This window comes from Rhinopithecus roxellana, chromosome 14 (assembly GCF_007565055.1).
Source record: "Rhinopithecus roxellana isolate Shanxi Qingling chromosome 14, ASM756505v1, whole genome shotgun sequence".
Taxonomy (NCBI): domain Eukaryota; kingdom Metazoa; phylum Chordata; class Mammalia; order Primates; family Cercopithecidae; genus Rhinopithecus; species Rhinopithecus roxellana.
The window spans coordinates 44387166-44404201 of NC_044562.1; the positions used below are offsets into that span (position 1 = coordinate 44387166).

At 38.1% G+C, this 17036-nt stretch overlaps 3 protein-coding genes across 18 annotated transcripts in view; 1 reads left to right on the forward strand and 2 right to left on the reverse strand.

The window, feature by feature from the left end:
• Positions 1-1204, reverse strand: part of PMS1 (PMS1 homolog 1, mismatch repair system component) — an 89052-nt gene extending 87848 nt beyond the window's left edge. For 4 of the 9 annotated variants that reach the window (XR_004053097.1, XM_030916084.1, XM_030916086.1 and 1 more), the window contains exon 1: positions 706-822. The gene's annotated coding sequence lies outside the window, so the exon portion shown is untranslated. Of the gene's footprint in view, positions 1-705 lie in introns of all 9 variants that reach the window. The other 5 variants (XM_030916085.1, XM_030916083.1, XM_010370275.2 and 2 more) reach the window with 2 other exon arrangements.
• Positions 1-2067, reverse strand: LOC104667733. Its single transcript, XM_010370273.2, has one exon. It carries the CDS (start codon positions 1577-1579, stop codon positions 1088-1090), a length of 492 nt encoding a protein of 163 aa, XP_010368575.1. The 5' UTR covers positions 1580-2067; the 3' UTR covers positions 1-1087.
• Positions 926-17036, forward strand: part of ORMDL1 (ORMDL sphingolipid biosynthesis regulator 1) — a 20580-nt gene continuing 4469 nt past the window's right edge. The window contains exons 1-5 of one of the 8 annotated variants that reach the window (XM_030916095.1): positions 1259-1409; positions 2088-2268; positions 2682-2862; positions 9653-9804; positions 13463-15044. In XM_030916095.1, the coding sequence (XP_030771955.1) occupies positions 2689-2862; positions 9653-9804; positions 13463-13598 (462 nt within the window). In that variant the 5' untranslated portion in view covers positions 1259-1409; positions 2088-2268; positions 2682-2688 and the 3' untranslated portion in view covers positions 13599-15044. The other 7 variants (XM_010370270.2, XR_004053098.1, XM_030916093.1 and 4 more) reach the window with 7 other exon arrangements.

The following is a 17036-nucleotide window of genomic DNA, read 5'->3' on the forward strand; positions in this document are numbered from 1 at the left end:
GAGAGAACACAAAGAAATCATTTATTTAAAGATCAGACTAAATCCAAAACAAGTTCACAAAGCCAACAGAAATGCAAGATACATAGACACACATAGCGAACATTCTCTTAAGTCAATTTCAAAATGTTGAAAGCTATTTAGGCAATAAAAATCACAAACTTTCCGCACTGCCAAGGTGAGGGAAATTACATTTCAAAGGCAATTCCAAAAAATCTAATCAAGACTTTTCTCAGGATCAATTTTTGGTATCCACATTTCCTCAGGATGTAATACAGGTGCCTGTCTTCGGCGTACGGATAAACCCAGAAGGCCACGAGCAAAAATCGTGATTAACTTTGAAGAGTTTAACTTGCACCCCTTGTATGATACCACAGGATACAATACTATAAACCGCCACCCTCACAAGATGAGTTACAGTTGCCATGGGTTAAATTTGCTGCCTGGAAAACAAATTTTAAGTCCTGCACCCAGAAGGGTCTGGGAATTGGCCGCAACAAAGACCAAGCCAGAACACCCCGGAGCCCAGATCTGCTCAGAGAACGCGCTCCACGTGTGCGCGCCTGCAAGCCCGGCTTCGCTTCCCGCCCGCGGGGAGCGCCCTTAGCTGCCCTACAGCGTTTGCGCCCGGACCGGGACGAGTAGAGGGGATGGAGGCCCTCAAGCCCTCGAGAATATAATAAATACCCGTTAGTCACACCACACTACCTTCCTGCTAGCGCGAGGCAGGCAATTACCATCCACCAGCGGCAAGCAGCCAGCGTCTCACCCGGAGCGCAGGCCCGACCCCGCACTCGCCCCCAGCATGCGCGCGCGGCAGAGCGGGTACAGGGAGCGCAGCACTTAGTCCCGCCTCGCCTGGGGTGAACGTAAGATTGGCGCTGCTCGCAGCCAATCCGCTGGCAGCGAGTCTGTCTGTGAACGTTTCCGCAAGCTGCGCAGCGCCCGGCCTGTGGGCGTGTATCCGCGGCCGTAGCAGCCGGGCTGGTCCTGCTGCGAGCCGGCGGCCTGGAGTGGGGCGGCGGGTAAGTGGGCACGAACGCGACGGACGTTGTACAGTCGCCTTCGTCGGTAGGGAACTGCTGGCGGCCTAGGGTCGTCCTGACAGGGAAAAGTGAGGTCCGGCTGCATCTGCGGCGCCCTGCATGGCCGTGCGAGCCGTGGCCTCAGAGGCTCGTCCCCTACGCAAATCTTCGCTCCTCTTGCCGGGTCCTGACGTGACGTGCGGCTGCGAGAAGGAAGGGGCGGGTTGGGGGAGGTGCTGAGGTGGTAGCAGCGGCGGCCTTTGCTGAGTTTTCTCTGTCCCGGAGCGCTCAGGCTGTCGGTCTGGCAGGGGGAACTCCCTTGAGGGGCCGCTGCGGGTCGCCGTCTTCGGAGGCACCGGCGACGGCAGAGCCGACGGCCTCTTCACGGTCTGTAAGGTCATTGTTTGCCAGTCGCGGGGCAGCGCGGCAAACCTGCTGGGGAAAGGTTTTCTGGTTGGAATAGGATGAGTACCGCACCAGCTTTGCCTTCCAGCTGAGATGTAAATTTCAGGCCTCCACCCTGTGGAACGTGGGAAAACTATCTTGAGTGTTGGCATGTTCTAAGTAGTTTAAAATAATGTGTGATAAATGATGTGTGTTTAGACGAAAGATTTACGCATAAAAATTGGAGACTCTAGCGGTCTTAGTGTAACTAACTTTTCGTCCCCTTAACCCTTGATGCCTGTTCTATGGGTCTCTAGAGGGGAAGGAGCATTATACTCTGGAAACACTTGCTGGATGGGGATATGAGAAATTCCTCTCCGTATGCTAACTCCGTAATACAAGCGTTTGTGTATTTTAAAATCACAGCTGTTCCAAATGTAATCTAGCCTCGTTTTCCCCCTCCCTCGGATGATAGGTGTTCTTCAGGACAGTTTTATTTTAAGGAATTCTTAGACCCAAGTAAACACCATCATTAAAAGAACTGGTAACTATTACCAGTTCTTCCTTTGGAGTCCATTTCAATGGAAAGGAGATGGGAAAAACTTTTTTAAAAAGAAGAAAGAAACTGAAGTTTTTTAATTGACTAGAGAAATATTCAGAAAACTCCTTATTTTCACCTAGATGCATCACAAAATTGAGAAACAAACATTATCCCTTGACCATGTAGATTTTACACCACATTATGTCAACGGCGTGTACCTTCCACATTCAGTATTCAGAAAGAAGTGATCTGAACTCTGACTATTCTTTATGGATACATTAAGTCAGATATAAGAGTCTGGCTACTTGACAGACTGGCTGGGTGAGTTCTGCTTTTTCTTTTTAATATAAATTTATTATGTTGGTAAATCTAGCTTTTGGCTTTTCACGTTGCTCTCATGATGTAAGAAAATGTACGTTCTCTTTCAGTTTGAATTTTCGTATTTAGTAAAACAGCATGCTAGAAAACAAACTTTAGGAAAGGCATTTTAACTACTTTTTAAATTAGAACCATGATAATAAGTCTTGTCTTACCATAAAGTCAAATGTTGACGATTCTTTACTGCTGTCAGCAGCATCTCTACAAGTAGCATATTTTGGATGGTGTTTGTGTGCTACTTCAAGATAACTAGGAAAAAATAATCATCGTAACACATGTACCTTGTCATGTCAGAATTGGGGGTGTTTAGGTTGCCAGTTATATCAGTGTTGATTCATTTTATTACTTTCCTACAGAGCAAACATGAATGTTGGAGTTGCCCACAGTGAAGTGAATCCAAATACCCGTGTCATGAACAGCCGGGGTATGTGGCTGACATATGCATTGGGAGTTGGCTTGCTTCATATTGTCTTACTCAGCATTCCCTTCTTCAGTGTTCCTGTTGCTTGGACTTTAACAAATATTATACATAATCTGGTAAGAATTTCACATTATACTGAACACTTAAAAGTTTTAGGTTTAGTGGTTGCCAGAAATTAAGGGGCGGAAGGAATGGAGTTATTGCTTAATGGGTACAGAGTTTTTAGTTTTGCAAGATGAAAAGAGTTGTGGATGTCGATGGTAATGGTGATGATTGCACAACAATTTGAATGTTTTTAATACCACTCAATTATACATTTAAAATCGCAGCACTTTGGGAGGCCAGGGCAGGTGGATCACAAGGTCAGGAGTTCAAGACCAGCCTTGCCAACAAGAGATAAGGTGAAACCTTATCTCTACAAAAAATACAAAAATTAGCTGGGCGTGGCAGCACATGCCTGTAGTCCCAGCTACTCTGGAGGCTGAGGCAGGAGAATCCCTTGAACCTGGGAGGCAGAGGTTGCAATGAGCCAAGATCATGTCACTGCACTCCAGCCTGGGTGACAGAGTGAGACTTTGTCTCAAAGGAAAAAAGCGTCTAAGATGGTAAACTTTATGACATGTGTGTTTAAACACAGTTTTTAAAAAAGCTTAAGGTTTTGTGATATATACAACTTAGTTTTTTTAACAGCTTTTTTGGAGATATAATTCACATGCAATAAAATCCACCCATTTAAAGTGTATAGTGTAGTGGTTTTTAGTATATAAGACTTAATTTTGAAGAATTCTAATCTGGGATAGAATTTTCTTTTTTCTTTCACACTTTATTTCAAAACTGGGCCTTTTTCTAAGTAAGACTTTTTTTTCTCATTGTATAAAATCTAGAAAATAGATCATTTTAGTTTTCATCCTTGTTAACTTATCTATCTAAATTGTATAAGTATTCTTTACTGTTTCAGTATTTAAGTGTTGAACTTAATCATATCTTATGTGATTCACGCTCTTATGGTGCCTTAGCTGCTGCTTGTTGAGTATCACTCTCTTGTATTAGTGCTAACAGAGTAGCAAAGTTTTGATTGACTCTACTGACTGTATTATGCAGCCCTGGAAATTGCCTTTTACAAAAACAAAAAATCCTGACAGCGACTTTTCTAGTTTTAATAGCCTATTAAAGTAACATGAAAAGGAGGAAATACAGTTAGTTGAAAATTTTAATTGAATCCAGTTTAGCAGTACATTTGTTGAAAGATATTTTTTAAAATTAACTTAAAGCATTAAGATAGGAAAACAGGAGAAATTGATTTTTTAAAATTAACATTTATTTTGGCCAGGTGCAGTGGCTCACGCCTGTAATCCCAGTGCTTTGGGAGGCTGAGGCGGGCAGATCACTTGAGGTCAGGATTTCGAGACCAGCCTGGGCAACATGGTGAAACCTGACACCCTGTCTCTACAAAAAATACAAAACCTTAGTCAGTATGGTGGCAGCACATCTGTAGTCCCGGCTACTCGGGAGGCTGAGATGGGAGAATCGGGAGGCTGAGGTGGGAGAATCGCTTGAGCCTGGGAGGCGGAGGTCACAGTGAGTCAAGATTGTGCCACTGCACTCCAGCCTGGGTGACAGTGAGACCCTGTCTCAAATAATAACAATAATAATAATATTTATTTTCTATCTTCTGGAGTATATTTGAAGTTGACTGGAGGAGGACAAGAATGATGTGCTGGTAGACATGATAAATACGTGTCCATTTAGTCCATTTTATGTGATAGACTTTGTAAGGGCAAAAGATATTTTCTTTTAAATAGTGACTTCTCTGAAATATTTTACACTAATCATCTCCCTTTTGTTGAAATTTCCTTTGGCTTCCATAGGATCACTTTCACCGGCATGTATTTCTGACCTTCTCTTTCTTCTTATGGAGTCTTCCTTCTCTTTTCCTCTCTTAAATATTTCTATTCCCAAGGTTCTTTTCTTCATCTCTTCTTATGCTATGTATTCTACCTAGGTTACTTCATCTACCCATATTTTCAGTTTCTACGTGTAGAATAAGGATGCTCCTATTTATTTGTATCACCAGATTACCTTGCACCTTAAACCAAACAAGTATAAATGGAACTTATCTTATTCCTGATTAGTCCCTTACCACCCACAATCTGCTCCTCTGACTTCACTACTAATCTTTTCTAAAGGCCAAGCCGGACAGCTGAATGTTAATGGTAAAGCAATTAATACACAGGTTGAGCATCCCTAATCGGAAACCCAAAATAGAAAATGTTCTAAAATTCTAAACTTTTTTAGCACCAACATGGTGCCACAAGCGGAAAATTCCATACCTGACCTCCTGACAGGTTGCAATTAAAATGCAGTCAAAACTTTATTTCATGCACAAAATTATTAAAGATACCATATAAAATTATCTTTAGGCTGTGTGTGTATGATGTATATGAAACATAAATGAATTTCATATTTAGACTTGGGCCCTGTCCCCAAGATATCTCATTATGTATATACTGATATTCCAAAATCCAAAACAATCCAAAATCTGAAACACTTCTGCTCCGGAGCATTTTGGATAAGGAATACTCAACCTGTAACGTATAGTCCAAATAGACTGTTTAGAGAGTAAAATGGAGCTCTGGTAATAACTACTACAAGAGAATAGGTATAATCAGAACCATCCAATGCAAACAAGAATACAAAGTCACCTAAGTCTTAGGATAACTTCTTTTCCTTTATATTCCATATCCATTTTGCTCAGAGCACTGTCTTCTACTGCTTTACTCTCAATTTGATCCCCATACCCTCATTTTTTCCACAAGTAAATTACTCGGATAAATCAAATGGTCTTCTTGATGCTTCTCTACCCTTCTCCATTCCAACTTGGCAGAGTGATGTTTTAAAAATGCGTGCTTGCTCAAGTCATACTCTTAAGTCTTTCAGTGATTATCCATTGCAGTCATGGTAAAATCCAAGTTTCTTGTGTGACATATAAGACCAGTTGATAACAGTGCAGAAACAAGGAGACTTCACCTTATCTCAACCATCTCTAAATACAGGCTATACACTAGCAATAAAATCATCTGCTCTCATTTTATTGCTTTGGCTTAAGCTATTCTACTATATTTTCTTTTCACCTGGACCAAGTACTCTTGTTTTTAAGAGACTGGCGTGATCATAGCTCCTCCCACCTTAGCTTCTCAAGAAATTTGAGGACTACAGGCACATGCTGCCACATCCGGCTAATTTGTTTTTATTTTAATAGTGATAGGGTCTCACTGTGTTGCCCTGGCTGGTCTTGAACTCCTGGCCTCACACAATCCTTCTGCACCAGCCTCCGAAAGTGCTGGGATTACAGGCATGAGCCACCATGCCCAGCCATTTTGTTTTTTTTACAGAGACAGGGCCTCATTCTGTTACCCAGGCTGGAGTGCAGTGGCATGATCATAGTTCACTGCAGCCTGGAACTCCTGGTCTTAAGTGATCCTCCTGCTTCAGCCTCCCAAGTAGCTAGGACTATAGGTGTGTGCCACCATGCTCATCTGATTGACTGCTTGAGATGGGGATCTTGCTATGTTACCCAATCTTGTCTCAAACTCCTGGCCTCAAGTGATCCTCCTGTCTTAGCCTCCCAAAGCATGAGTGAGCCATGGCACTCAGGGCCTACTTTCATTTTTTTGAGAGGGAGTATCTCTGTGTCATCCAGGCTGGAGTGCAGTGGCACAGTCTTGGCTCACTGCAACCTGCACCTCCCAGGTTCAAGCGATTCTCCTGCCTCAGCCTCCTGAATCAATGGGACTACAGGCATGCACCACTACACCCAGCTAATTTTTGTATTTTTAGTAGAGGTGGGGTTTCACCATGTTGTCTGGGCTGGACTTGAACTCCTGACCTCAGGTGATCCACCTGTCTTGGCCTTCCAAAATGCTGGGATTACAGGTGTGAGCTACGATGCCCAGCCCTCTCTCTAGTATTTTAATACCCCTCCCTGCTTCCTGCTCTCCTACAGCAAAACTGTCCCTCCAGGAATCTACACAACTCCCATGCTGCATCCTTTTATCATGTAGTTGTCACTGTTTTATAATTAGCAGTTTATCTCTTTATGTTTTAATTTTTGTATCTCTAAAAACTTATTTAAATGTTTGCTGAATAAGTTAGTCTTTTTTTTTTTTTTTTTGAGATGGAGTCTCACTGTCAGCTAGGCTGGAGAGCAGTGGCGTGATCTCAGCTCACTGCAACCTCCGCCTCCTGGGTTCAAGTGATTCTCCTGCCTCAGTCTCCTGAGTAGCGGGGATTACAGGTGTGCACCACCACGCCTGGCTAATTTTTGTATTTTTAATAGAGACGTTGTTTCACCATGTTGGTCAGGCTGGTCTCGAACTCCCAGGTGATCTGCCCACCTTGGCCTCCCAAAGTACTGAGCATGAGCCACCACACCTGGCCAAGTTAGTCTTTTCCATTCTCCAATGGCACATGTATTAAATATATTTTAGAAGCCATCCCTGCACCACCACCACCCCCTAACCTTGTTTCAAATTGGTTGACCATGGACAAATGATTGGTAATTACACTGTATAGAAAGCAAACCTCTGATTTATTTGTTATTAGTTCACCACACTAAAAACTTAGCCATAGGAGTTGCAATTACATGACTCCAAATTTAAGTTTCCTTTGAAGATAGCCACAATAAACTAATTAAAAATCTGAAATATATATTGAATGCCTTTAAAAATAAGAAAATGGACCTAATTGTTACACCCAGTTAGAAAAATAGTGTATTTGCCTTTCTGAAAGAAACCTACAGTGGTTGTTTTATTAAGTGCTACCTCATCCTTAAAGGTTATGCTTCACAAGATTCTTGGCCCAGCTTTAAAAATGAATGATTCATTTTGATTCAGTAGGTATTAGTAAGGATTAGCCATGAGCTACATACTTTTGTTCCCTAATTCTTTTAATGTAGGAATAATGATCACAAACATTTTTATATAAAAATAATTTAAAAAATAATACTGGGGCAGAAGATATATGGCCAGATAAAGATTTTATTATTTTTCACTGAAAAGATGTATAAAATAAACGGATGTATAAAATAAACTGTTTCAATATTCTAAACACTAGTTAAGTCTATACAGTTTGAAGGAAATAATGAGAGGATGATTATTCTCTTAGATTCTAATATGTATGTGGTCTGGAATAGATGTTCTTAACTTTTTGGGGGTCCTATACCCCCTGAGAATTTGAAAACATACTTTCTGTTTTATAATTCACTTTAAAGCCCATATGAAAATGGTTTTGTAGTGCTTACAGAATAAATACTCCTTGGCATAATGTCATCTTCCAGTATTTCTAATGTTGGAAGTGTCCAGTGTCTAATGTCTTGCAGGGTCCGGTGCTTACTCCTAGTGTATTCAGGCTAATGGGAAAACAAACATCATTCCAACAACTCTAACACGATATAGTGTACTGTAATCGTATTTTCAATAAAAGTGTATACAACTACATAAACAGGAGATTAATTATTACTAATGAGGTAGGTTTTTCTAAGGAATTGTTATTTGAGCTAAACCTTTAAGAATGAGGTAATTAATGAGGTAGCATCAAGACTTTTGCCACAGCAACAACGAACCTTTCCCTCCCCTGCCATTTGCTGAGTATTCTGATTGTACCTTTGATAGCAATTTCTGCCCTACTTTCTAGCTGTTTATGCATATCTTTTTTTCCTTACCATCTCTTAGAGGATTAAATTTCTCCAAGGCTTGGGTACATCTCATTCAATTTCATATGTGCGTATATGTCCTGAATCTTGTACATATAAGCCACTTATTAAATATTTGGTGGGTTAAATCTAATTGAACATGAGTCCTTTCCTCCATAGCTTACGTGTTATTGCAGCTAAATGACTTCTGAATTGCCTAATGGAAAAACTAGGAAGTAGACTAAGCCTTGAAAGGAAGGGCTTGGTTAACTTGGTATCATATAAAATTTCAAATCCATAATTTTTCTACATAATCATTAAAAGTTGAGGTAAGAAAAATGACATCACATTGTGGCGTCTAGAAGGAAACATTTTGTGTCATGATAATATTTAGGCATTATCCTTTACAGTGTCTCAAGCAGTGATCCTGAATGAAACACTGCCTATCAGTCTAAATGGGTATCATAATCTCAAGGAAACCAGATCTACTCTCTATTGGTTTTACTCTATCCTAACTATTAATAAAACTGTTATATGTTTCATATGATCTGACAGATCTGACAGAATGGCTTTTAGTAATGTTATTTGCTTTGAGTTTTAAAAACTGACTTCAGAAGAAACACTATTGAGGCACAATGGCAATTTGAAAAGGGAATTGAGTGGAACATTATACCTATTATATCAAACTATTTTTGTTGCTTTGGAAGAGAACTATTAAAAAAGCAGTCGTCATATTAAATATCTCAAAACTATTTTTCCCGATAGATTTTAATCATTTTATTGTTTTCTACCAGTTTGTATGTCTTCATCATTTTTTAAGTATCATCAAATTCACTAATATACCCTGAAGAAAAACCTCCTGTACATTGGGGAAGAAGTAATCCTATTTCCTAATAGGAAAAGTGTAGGAAAATCTGAACGTAAAGATACAAAGCTACACTGATACTTATTTTCAATTTAATGAAAAGAAATGCAAACAGGTTACTTTCAGTTGACCTTTTACGAATTCTCATTTAATAATATTTATATACCCCAGAAAGTTCTATTTTATTATAATGAAACTGGCCACAGCCTTTCACTGTTATATCAAAGCACAAAATGAACTCAGTTAAATCTCACACTCTCTCACAAACAGCTTGGAACCTTGTTAATGCTACTGACAAAGACTAATTTTGTATTTAATATTGATCATTTCTGCCCCCTTGCTTGTTTTCCAGGGGATGTATGTATTTTTGCATGCAGTGAAAGGAACACCTTTCGAAACTCCTGACCAGGGTAAAGCAAGGCTCCTAACTCATTGGGAACAACTGGACTATGGAGTACAGTTTACATCTTCACGGAAGTTTTTCACAATTTCTCCAATAATTCTGTAAGTGGCAGAAATGTTTAGGTATGAGGAGGATTGGATAAGAGAAAAATATCCTTTCATCAGATTGAACTGGAATTAGAAACAGCATTTTGTTGAAAACTTCTATCAATAAGTGGCACCTCGGATAGAATATAAATTATAGACAATTTTTAACCAGTTGATAATAAATTAGTTTTCACTTCAGTCAGTACATATGAAGACAATATTACATGCTAATCAGTGCACCTAGACATGTAGGATATACAGGTCAAATGTATTCCAGCTCCCGTTCTTAGGTTTTATATAAGGACACAAAATACATAATCATATTCTATATTGCACTGTCAGATTAATCTCCCTAAGCAATGATTTAGACAATCAGAAGAATTTCACTGGCCACCTAACCTATTAAGATATTCAGACTCCTTGGGAAAGAGTATGGTTTCGAAAAAAAGAGGTCAGGGTTTCATTACAGGACAGACCTAGGTGGGGTCCTATATATATCACTCAGCCAGCTTGGTTTGCTCATATATAAAATTCTAGCTAGTGATACCTAATTCAATGCTAATGCTGTAAGAAATAAATGAGATAATATCTACCTGGATAGCATGTAACCTGTATCTGGTATCTAATTTCTTTCTCTTATCTGATGTTCTGCACCTTCCAGAAAATAGTTCTTACCGCATTTTCCCCTGATGTAAATATTTTATCCCCACCCAACTCCTACCTGGCCTTCTAAGCAGCATTTCTTGAATATTTCATGTGTAGTCCTATTTCTGTCTTTGTTCAAATCATATCTCCTACCTGAAATGCCGCTTCCTTTTTTCCCCAGCTTTATTGAGGTATAATTGACAAATAAAAAAATGTATATATGTTTTATTTTGTCTCTCCAAAGAATTTATCAGTGCATGGATTGCTTTGAATCCCACAGTAAGTACAGTGGCCTACACATAATAGAGGTATTGCTCATATATCTTAATATTCTGCACCATCTAGCTTATAATAATGTCCATGATAGTGTCAACACAGCCTGGCGTAGCACAGAAGACTTCTCGGAGGTGGATGTTGGAAATCCTTATGCTAGAACTTAAGAGAGAATAGGTTTTAGATATTTAAGTAAGGGAAGGCATTTTTCAAGTGAAAGGAATAAACTGATCATAAAATAATGGGGTCCTTTTTCCTTAATTTATAGCCCTTTGAGGAAATTTTGAACTGGTTTAGTCCTATATAAAATTAACCTCAAAGAAAAGTGTCAGTGAGGTCTAATAAAAATAAACGTAAGCTACATGGGAAGCTGAGGCAGGAGATGGTTTGAGACTAGCAGTTGGAGGCTGCAGTGAGCTCTAGTCATATGCTGTACTCCAGTTTGGGCAACAGAGTAAGACCCGATTTATTAAATAAATAAGTGAATGAATGCATGCATGCCTGTAATAACAAAAATATTGGTTATTCAGATGGCCCTGAATTTGGATTTTGGCTCAACCCCTTTGAAGCTCTGACTTTTGGCCATTTTCTTCAAAGGCTCGGTTTTCTCATCTGTAAAACATTGAAGATTGCATCATAATACATGTAAAACGCCTGACATATTCTGAAGTTTTAATCACAGCTGTCACACAAAAGGTCAACTGAGATGTACCTGTGTACAGTGTCCATATTTCTCAAAATATATTTTTGACCAACAGGTATGATTTCAAATATTCTGATTAAATTGCTTACTTAACTGAAGAAATAGCATTAAAGCCATCTATATAGCATTAAGACTTTTCAAAGTGCTTTCACATTTTCTTACTTAACTATTTGTCAGGTAGGTGTGACATGGAATGTTATTCCAGATTTTTTTTTTTTTTGAGACAGAGTCTTGCTCTGTTGCCCAGGCCAGAGTGCAGTGGCGTGACCTCGGCTCACTGCAACCTCCACCTCCCAGGTTCAAGCGATTCTCCTGCCTCAGCCTCCCCAGTAGCTGGGACTACAGGTGTGCGCCACCATGCCCAGCTACTTTTTGTATTTTTAGTAGAGAGAGGGTTTCACCATGTTGACCAGGCTGGTCTTGAACTCCTCACCTTAGGTGATCCGCCTGCCTCGGCCTCCCAAAGTGCTGGGATTACGGGCATGAGCCACCATATTCCAGATGTTTAGGTAAAGAAACAGACTCAAATGCATTATCTTGTTGAAGATCTTGCACCTAGTTGGAGTTAAGAGCTCAGGTTTAAACCCTAAACTACTATCTTGTAATACAGGTCTCTTTCCAATATAGCTGTTGGCAAATAAATGTTACCACACTGATTCCCACCTGGGTTTTGCATACCATCAGAGGGTTGTGTAAGTTTTTGAAAGAGGCAAGTAATTTTCATATAATCTACACACAAAATTCGTTTAAAACACAAAAAGGGGACATATGCTAGGTTATAGTCAAAAGAACCCATTATAAGATTTATTATTTCTAACCTATCCCAGATTGTAGATTAAACCTGTAATGATGGTGGGAAATGAAATGAGTTTGCTAAATGCAAGTGATGTCCTATTTTGTTCAGTAAAGGAAGTATAAATTTAGTCTTCAAGTATATGAAAGCAGGAAGAAAGAATTTCAGAATTGAGGAATATGGTTTATACTCGAGAAATAATTTTCTGACTGTAGTTTGCAAAATAGGTGGAAGATTGTAGGATTTCTCAGTCTAGATGGTTCTAAAAATGTATAAAATTCTCTGACTGTGATTTTTTGTCATACTTGGAAGTAGCTTCTCTCTTCTAGCCATATTACACAAGATACTTATTTTCCCTTATGAGAAACTAATGTCAGTAAAGACTATTAGAATACTTTCCTTGTGTACTGCAAAAATAGACAAACACCTAAATAGAAACTAACTTCTTAGTTATGAACAAATAAGACATGATGTTTTATTCTTTACATCTTATCTGTGTTATTCCATTAGTAATCAGATGATGTGCCTGCACCTTGATATACCTGTAGGTAAAACTAAACATTCTGGACTTTGTGATTTATGGTTTTAAAGGTGCTTTAGGCTTGGGGCTTGTTAAAACAAATTCTCAGTTGGATATCCAAAAACATACATGCATTTGATTATTAAAAAGCAGCTGGAATGGTACAACAGTGTCTTTCAAGTTACCAGTTAAACTGGTTACAGAGCTGCTCCATCAACTACAGTATGAAAATGAGAACATCAAAAGGGCAACCAAATATTTATTTCCTTCAAAGATAGGAATTGTACTAATGCACTAAAACCCCATTTTTTCGGAGCTCTGCAGTAGAGGTTTTTAACCTGTGAGTCATAAAACTTTTTGAGAATAAGATGAATGCTTTGAATCTGGATCTTTCTCAGAAACATACATGGAAATACAGAACCATACCTGTAATTACAGAGGGCGTATGAACCCTAGTTTGAAAGCCTTGCTTTAAAGGATGCAATGTGTTCTATTAAATGTATTTAATACAATTACAGAAATGGAAAATGTGGACCTCCATTAAACAAATTTTTTAGTTCCTAATGAGATAAACGTGGGGCCAAACTAAAATGGTTCCTCTTATTTTAGTGCTCAGAAATAGTTTTATTTTTAGGTATTTATGCTTTAGTGGCCTTTTTTTTCTACCTTTAAAATTGTTTAAGTTCTAAGTAATTTTATTTTTGGATGTTATATATATTCTTAACTTTTATCTCTACAGATATTTTCTGGCAAGTTTCTATACGAAGTATGATCCAACTCACTTCATCCTAAACACAGCTTCTCTCCTGAGTGTGCTAATTCCCAAAATGCCACAGCTACATGGTGTTCGGATCTTTGGAATTAATAAGTATTGAAATGTTTTGAAACTGAACAAAAATTTTTACAGCTGCTGAATTTCTTATAAGAAAGGAGTGGTTAGTAAACTGCACTGTTTCTGTGATAATGTGAAATAAGAAGTATTTACATTGGAGGGCCAATGGCTGGTCCTTCAAGTGCTGTTTTGAAGTGCAGATTTCCATTAAATGATGCCTCTGTTTAATACATCTGGTATATTTCTGAAGAGGGGCTTTATAAGCAGGCTGGGCAGGCCCAGCTTGTAAGTTCAAGGGCATCACAGTGAGGGTGTAGTAGATAAATTCAAAGAAATAAGAGATTTGTAAAAAACTAGGACCAGCTTAACTTATAATGAATGGGCATTGTGTTAAGAAAAGAACACTTCCAATCATTCAGCCATGGTTAGTTAAAGCAGACTTACATGTAAACCGGAATCATCTCTACAAGTTTATTAAAGATTATTTTTATTACCATACATATTTCTCTTGTTTTATGTAAGAGGATGTATATCCTCTTGTTTTATACAAGCCATTTCTCACTTATGAGGGTACTTTTTTGGTTTTGCTGGCTCAATATTGTGTATTGGTCAGTGAGGCCATTTTTACATTTATTACATTACAGAGTTCATGGAGGTTCACCTTTGTGACTGGTGATAGAAAATAGCCAAGTATCTTACAAGCAGCCTCTGAGTCAGTGTTCTAATTTTGGAACAAAGCGGGTTTTACTGCTTTTCCAGACACAAGGCTGCTAAACCAATTAAGAAAATTATTTATTTCTTTCAAGCAACTAAAAAGTAATGGTAATTTAAAGGTGTCTGCTTATTTGGTTGAACAATTTAATTGGCAAAGTTTGTCATCATTTGAAAAAGGAAATACAAAAGGAACAACCATATAGCCAACCTGTGGCAGAAATGATGTCTCTAGCAATATTACCAAAGTAAGTAATGGAGTCTTTTTTGGCAGGTCTGCAGTAAAAGATAACATTTTCTTTTCTTAGTCCTCCTGCTCTCAACCCCCATATTTTGCCCATGAATATTTTGCCTTTGAATACGTGGGTTTTAGTATATATAGCCCAAAATGGTAACTGTCTCCAGAACAGCAACCACATTGAATTCTTGTGACTTAGGAAAGCTTCCTATAGTTGCGGACATTAATTGCAAGAAATAACTATATACTGCTTTGAGAAGTAAACGTAAACATGTCAAAAAAAACAAAGTTCAGATATGGGACAAAATTTAAAAATTCAGTAACATTTATAAACATAATTGAATGAAAAGAGTTATAGACCAACTTAAACATCAATTCGTGTCAGTAAACTGACTTTTGGGGGTAATGATCATTGTTTTGTATTTCAAAAGTATTGAGTTTAGAAATCAGTTGTATGATACTACCTTTGTATGTCTGTCTTTTCCCATGTATTTTTAAATAACTGGTGATCCATAATTTAATAAAATTTTTCCTTGGTGTAAGATTATTTCAAAAGCTCTCCAAATTTAGTCATCAAAATTAAAGTGACATATTTCAAGTTTATTTTTAAGCAACTGAATTTGTAAAATTAAAGTAACAAAAAACATTCATTTTTCTTTATTTTAAAGTTCATCTCAAAAGGCTTACTTTTTTAAACATACTTCAGAGACAGAAGTCTCCCTCTAATACATGCTTTCTTCACTGCTTTCTCCTGTCAATGCTTTAAAAATATTTACTCAGCAGATATTTGAAGGGCCCACTCTGTTACAAGAATTATGTTAGGTACTGAGGATAGTCTGTAAACAAGACAAACCAACTCCCTTCCCTTTGATGGCTACAGTCCAGTTTCAAACAAAATCTATAATGACTATTACTTGGAACAAAATAAATTGCCATGCCATAAATGCTCCTCACTTCAAGTCAGGAGACATAATGGCAGTTTCTAAGGAGTCATGAGCTCAGAAATGCCACTGATTTTAGCATTCATTGGTGGATCTTTCTTGCAGCAATTATTACTGTGGAGTTCTAGTGATGATTTTCTGTTTCCCTTATTCCTTCTATAATTACTTATTGGAATCTTTTATAAGGAAGATTTGTCTCTTCTCCCTCATTTACTTATTTATTAAATCACTTATACTCTGGACTCATGGATATTTCATTCTTTGGGTTATAATCCATTATCATGATTTGTTGCTCAAATTGTCCTCCAGCTTTGACCATTAGGAGCTCTTACAAGTTGACTGCTGTGTCCCTTTGACTTGACCCCATCCTTTTTCTAGGTTTATGGTATTACTGTCTATTGAATTATAAAGATCCTAAGGGACATAATATCTCCTTGACTAATACCTATGTGAATTAGCTTAAAGAGCTATATGAGGCTAAGTTAGAGAAGCCCTTAGACACCATGTAATTCAACCCCCTGCCTTAACTTTTTTTTTTTTTTTGAGATGGCTGGAGCCGGGTTTTTTTGGTCTCCCAGGATGGAGCACAGTGATGTGATCCCAGCTCACTGCAACCTCTGCCTCCCGTGTTAAAGCAATTCTCCTGCCTCAGCCTCCTGAGTAGCTGGGATAATGGGTGTGTGCCACCACACCCAGCTAATTTTGTATTTTTAGTAGAGATGGGATTTCACCATGTTGGTCAGGCTGGTCTCAAACTCCTGACCTCAAGTGATCTGCCCGCTGGGCCCCCTACCTTAGCTTGAATCTTCATTAATTACCACCCTTCTGTTTAGTTCTGTTTTAATAATAATATTAATAGAAGAGGACTTATAAGAAGTATATTCTAGTTTTGTAATGGAATTTACAATTTGTTGTATATTGAGTCAAAAATCTAATCTTTATATAACTCTTCAACTATTTAAAGATAACTTTTAAATTTGTGTCAGCAGCATGGAATAAATATTACTAGAGCCTTCATCATTTTCGATATGATATGGTTTCAGATTTCTCCCACTATCCTAGTAATTCTGCTCTAAGTTCCAGTTTATTCCTTATTATATAGCACAAGAGTTAAATACAAGAGGTGATCAGATATGCTGTGAAAGAGTACCACTTGCCCTGTTCTGGATGCTTTTTTTTAACGCTGCCTAATACCACTTTAGTTTTTTATTTTGACAACTACATATCACTGATTCACTATGTCACTAAAATCTTAAATCTTCAATATATAGTGCTGTTAAATTATGGTTACCCTTCACATATTAAATTGATTTATTAAACCAAACTCTTAAGACATTTTTCCTATAGAACTCTATCTTGTTAGATTTTAGTTTATTGATTCATCTTGTCTAGCTAAAGCTTAATCTTGATTTTCATGCAGTATATTTCTCCTGTGTCTTCTATATTATATATGTCATCAATAAGTATCACCCAAAAATAACCTTATGCTAGTCATGAAGAACACAAATGGAGCAACCCAGTGTCAACCAGTGCAATTTAATAGTCTTTCTAACAGGATAGAAAGAAAAGAGTAATTCCCAAAACAGTAACA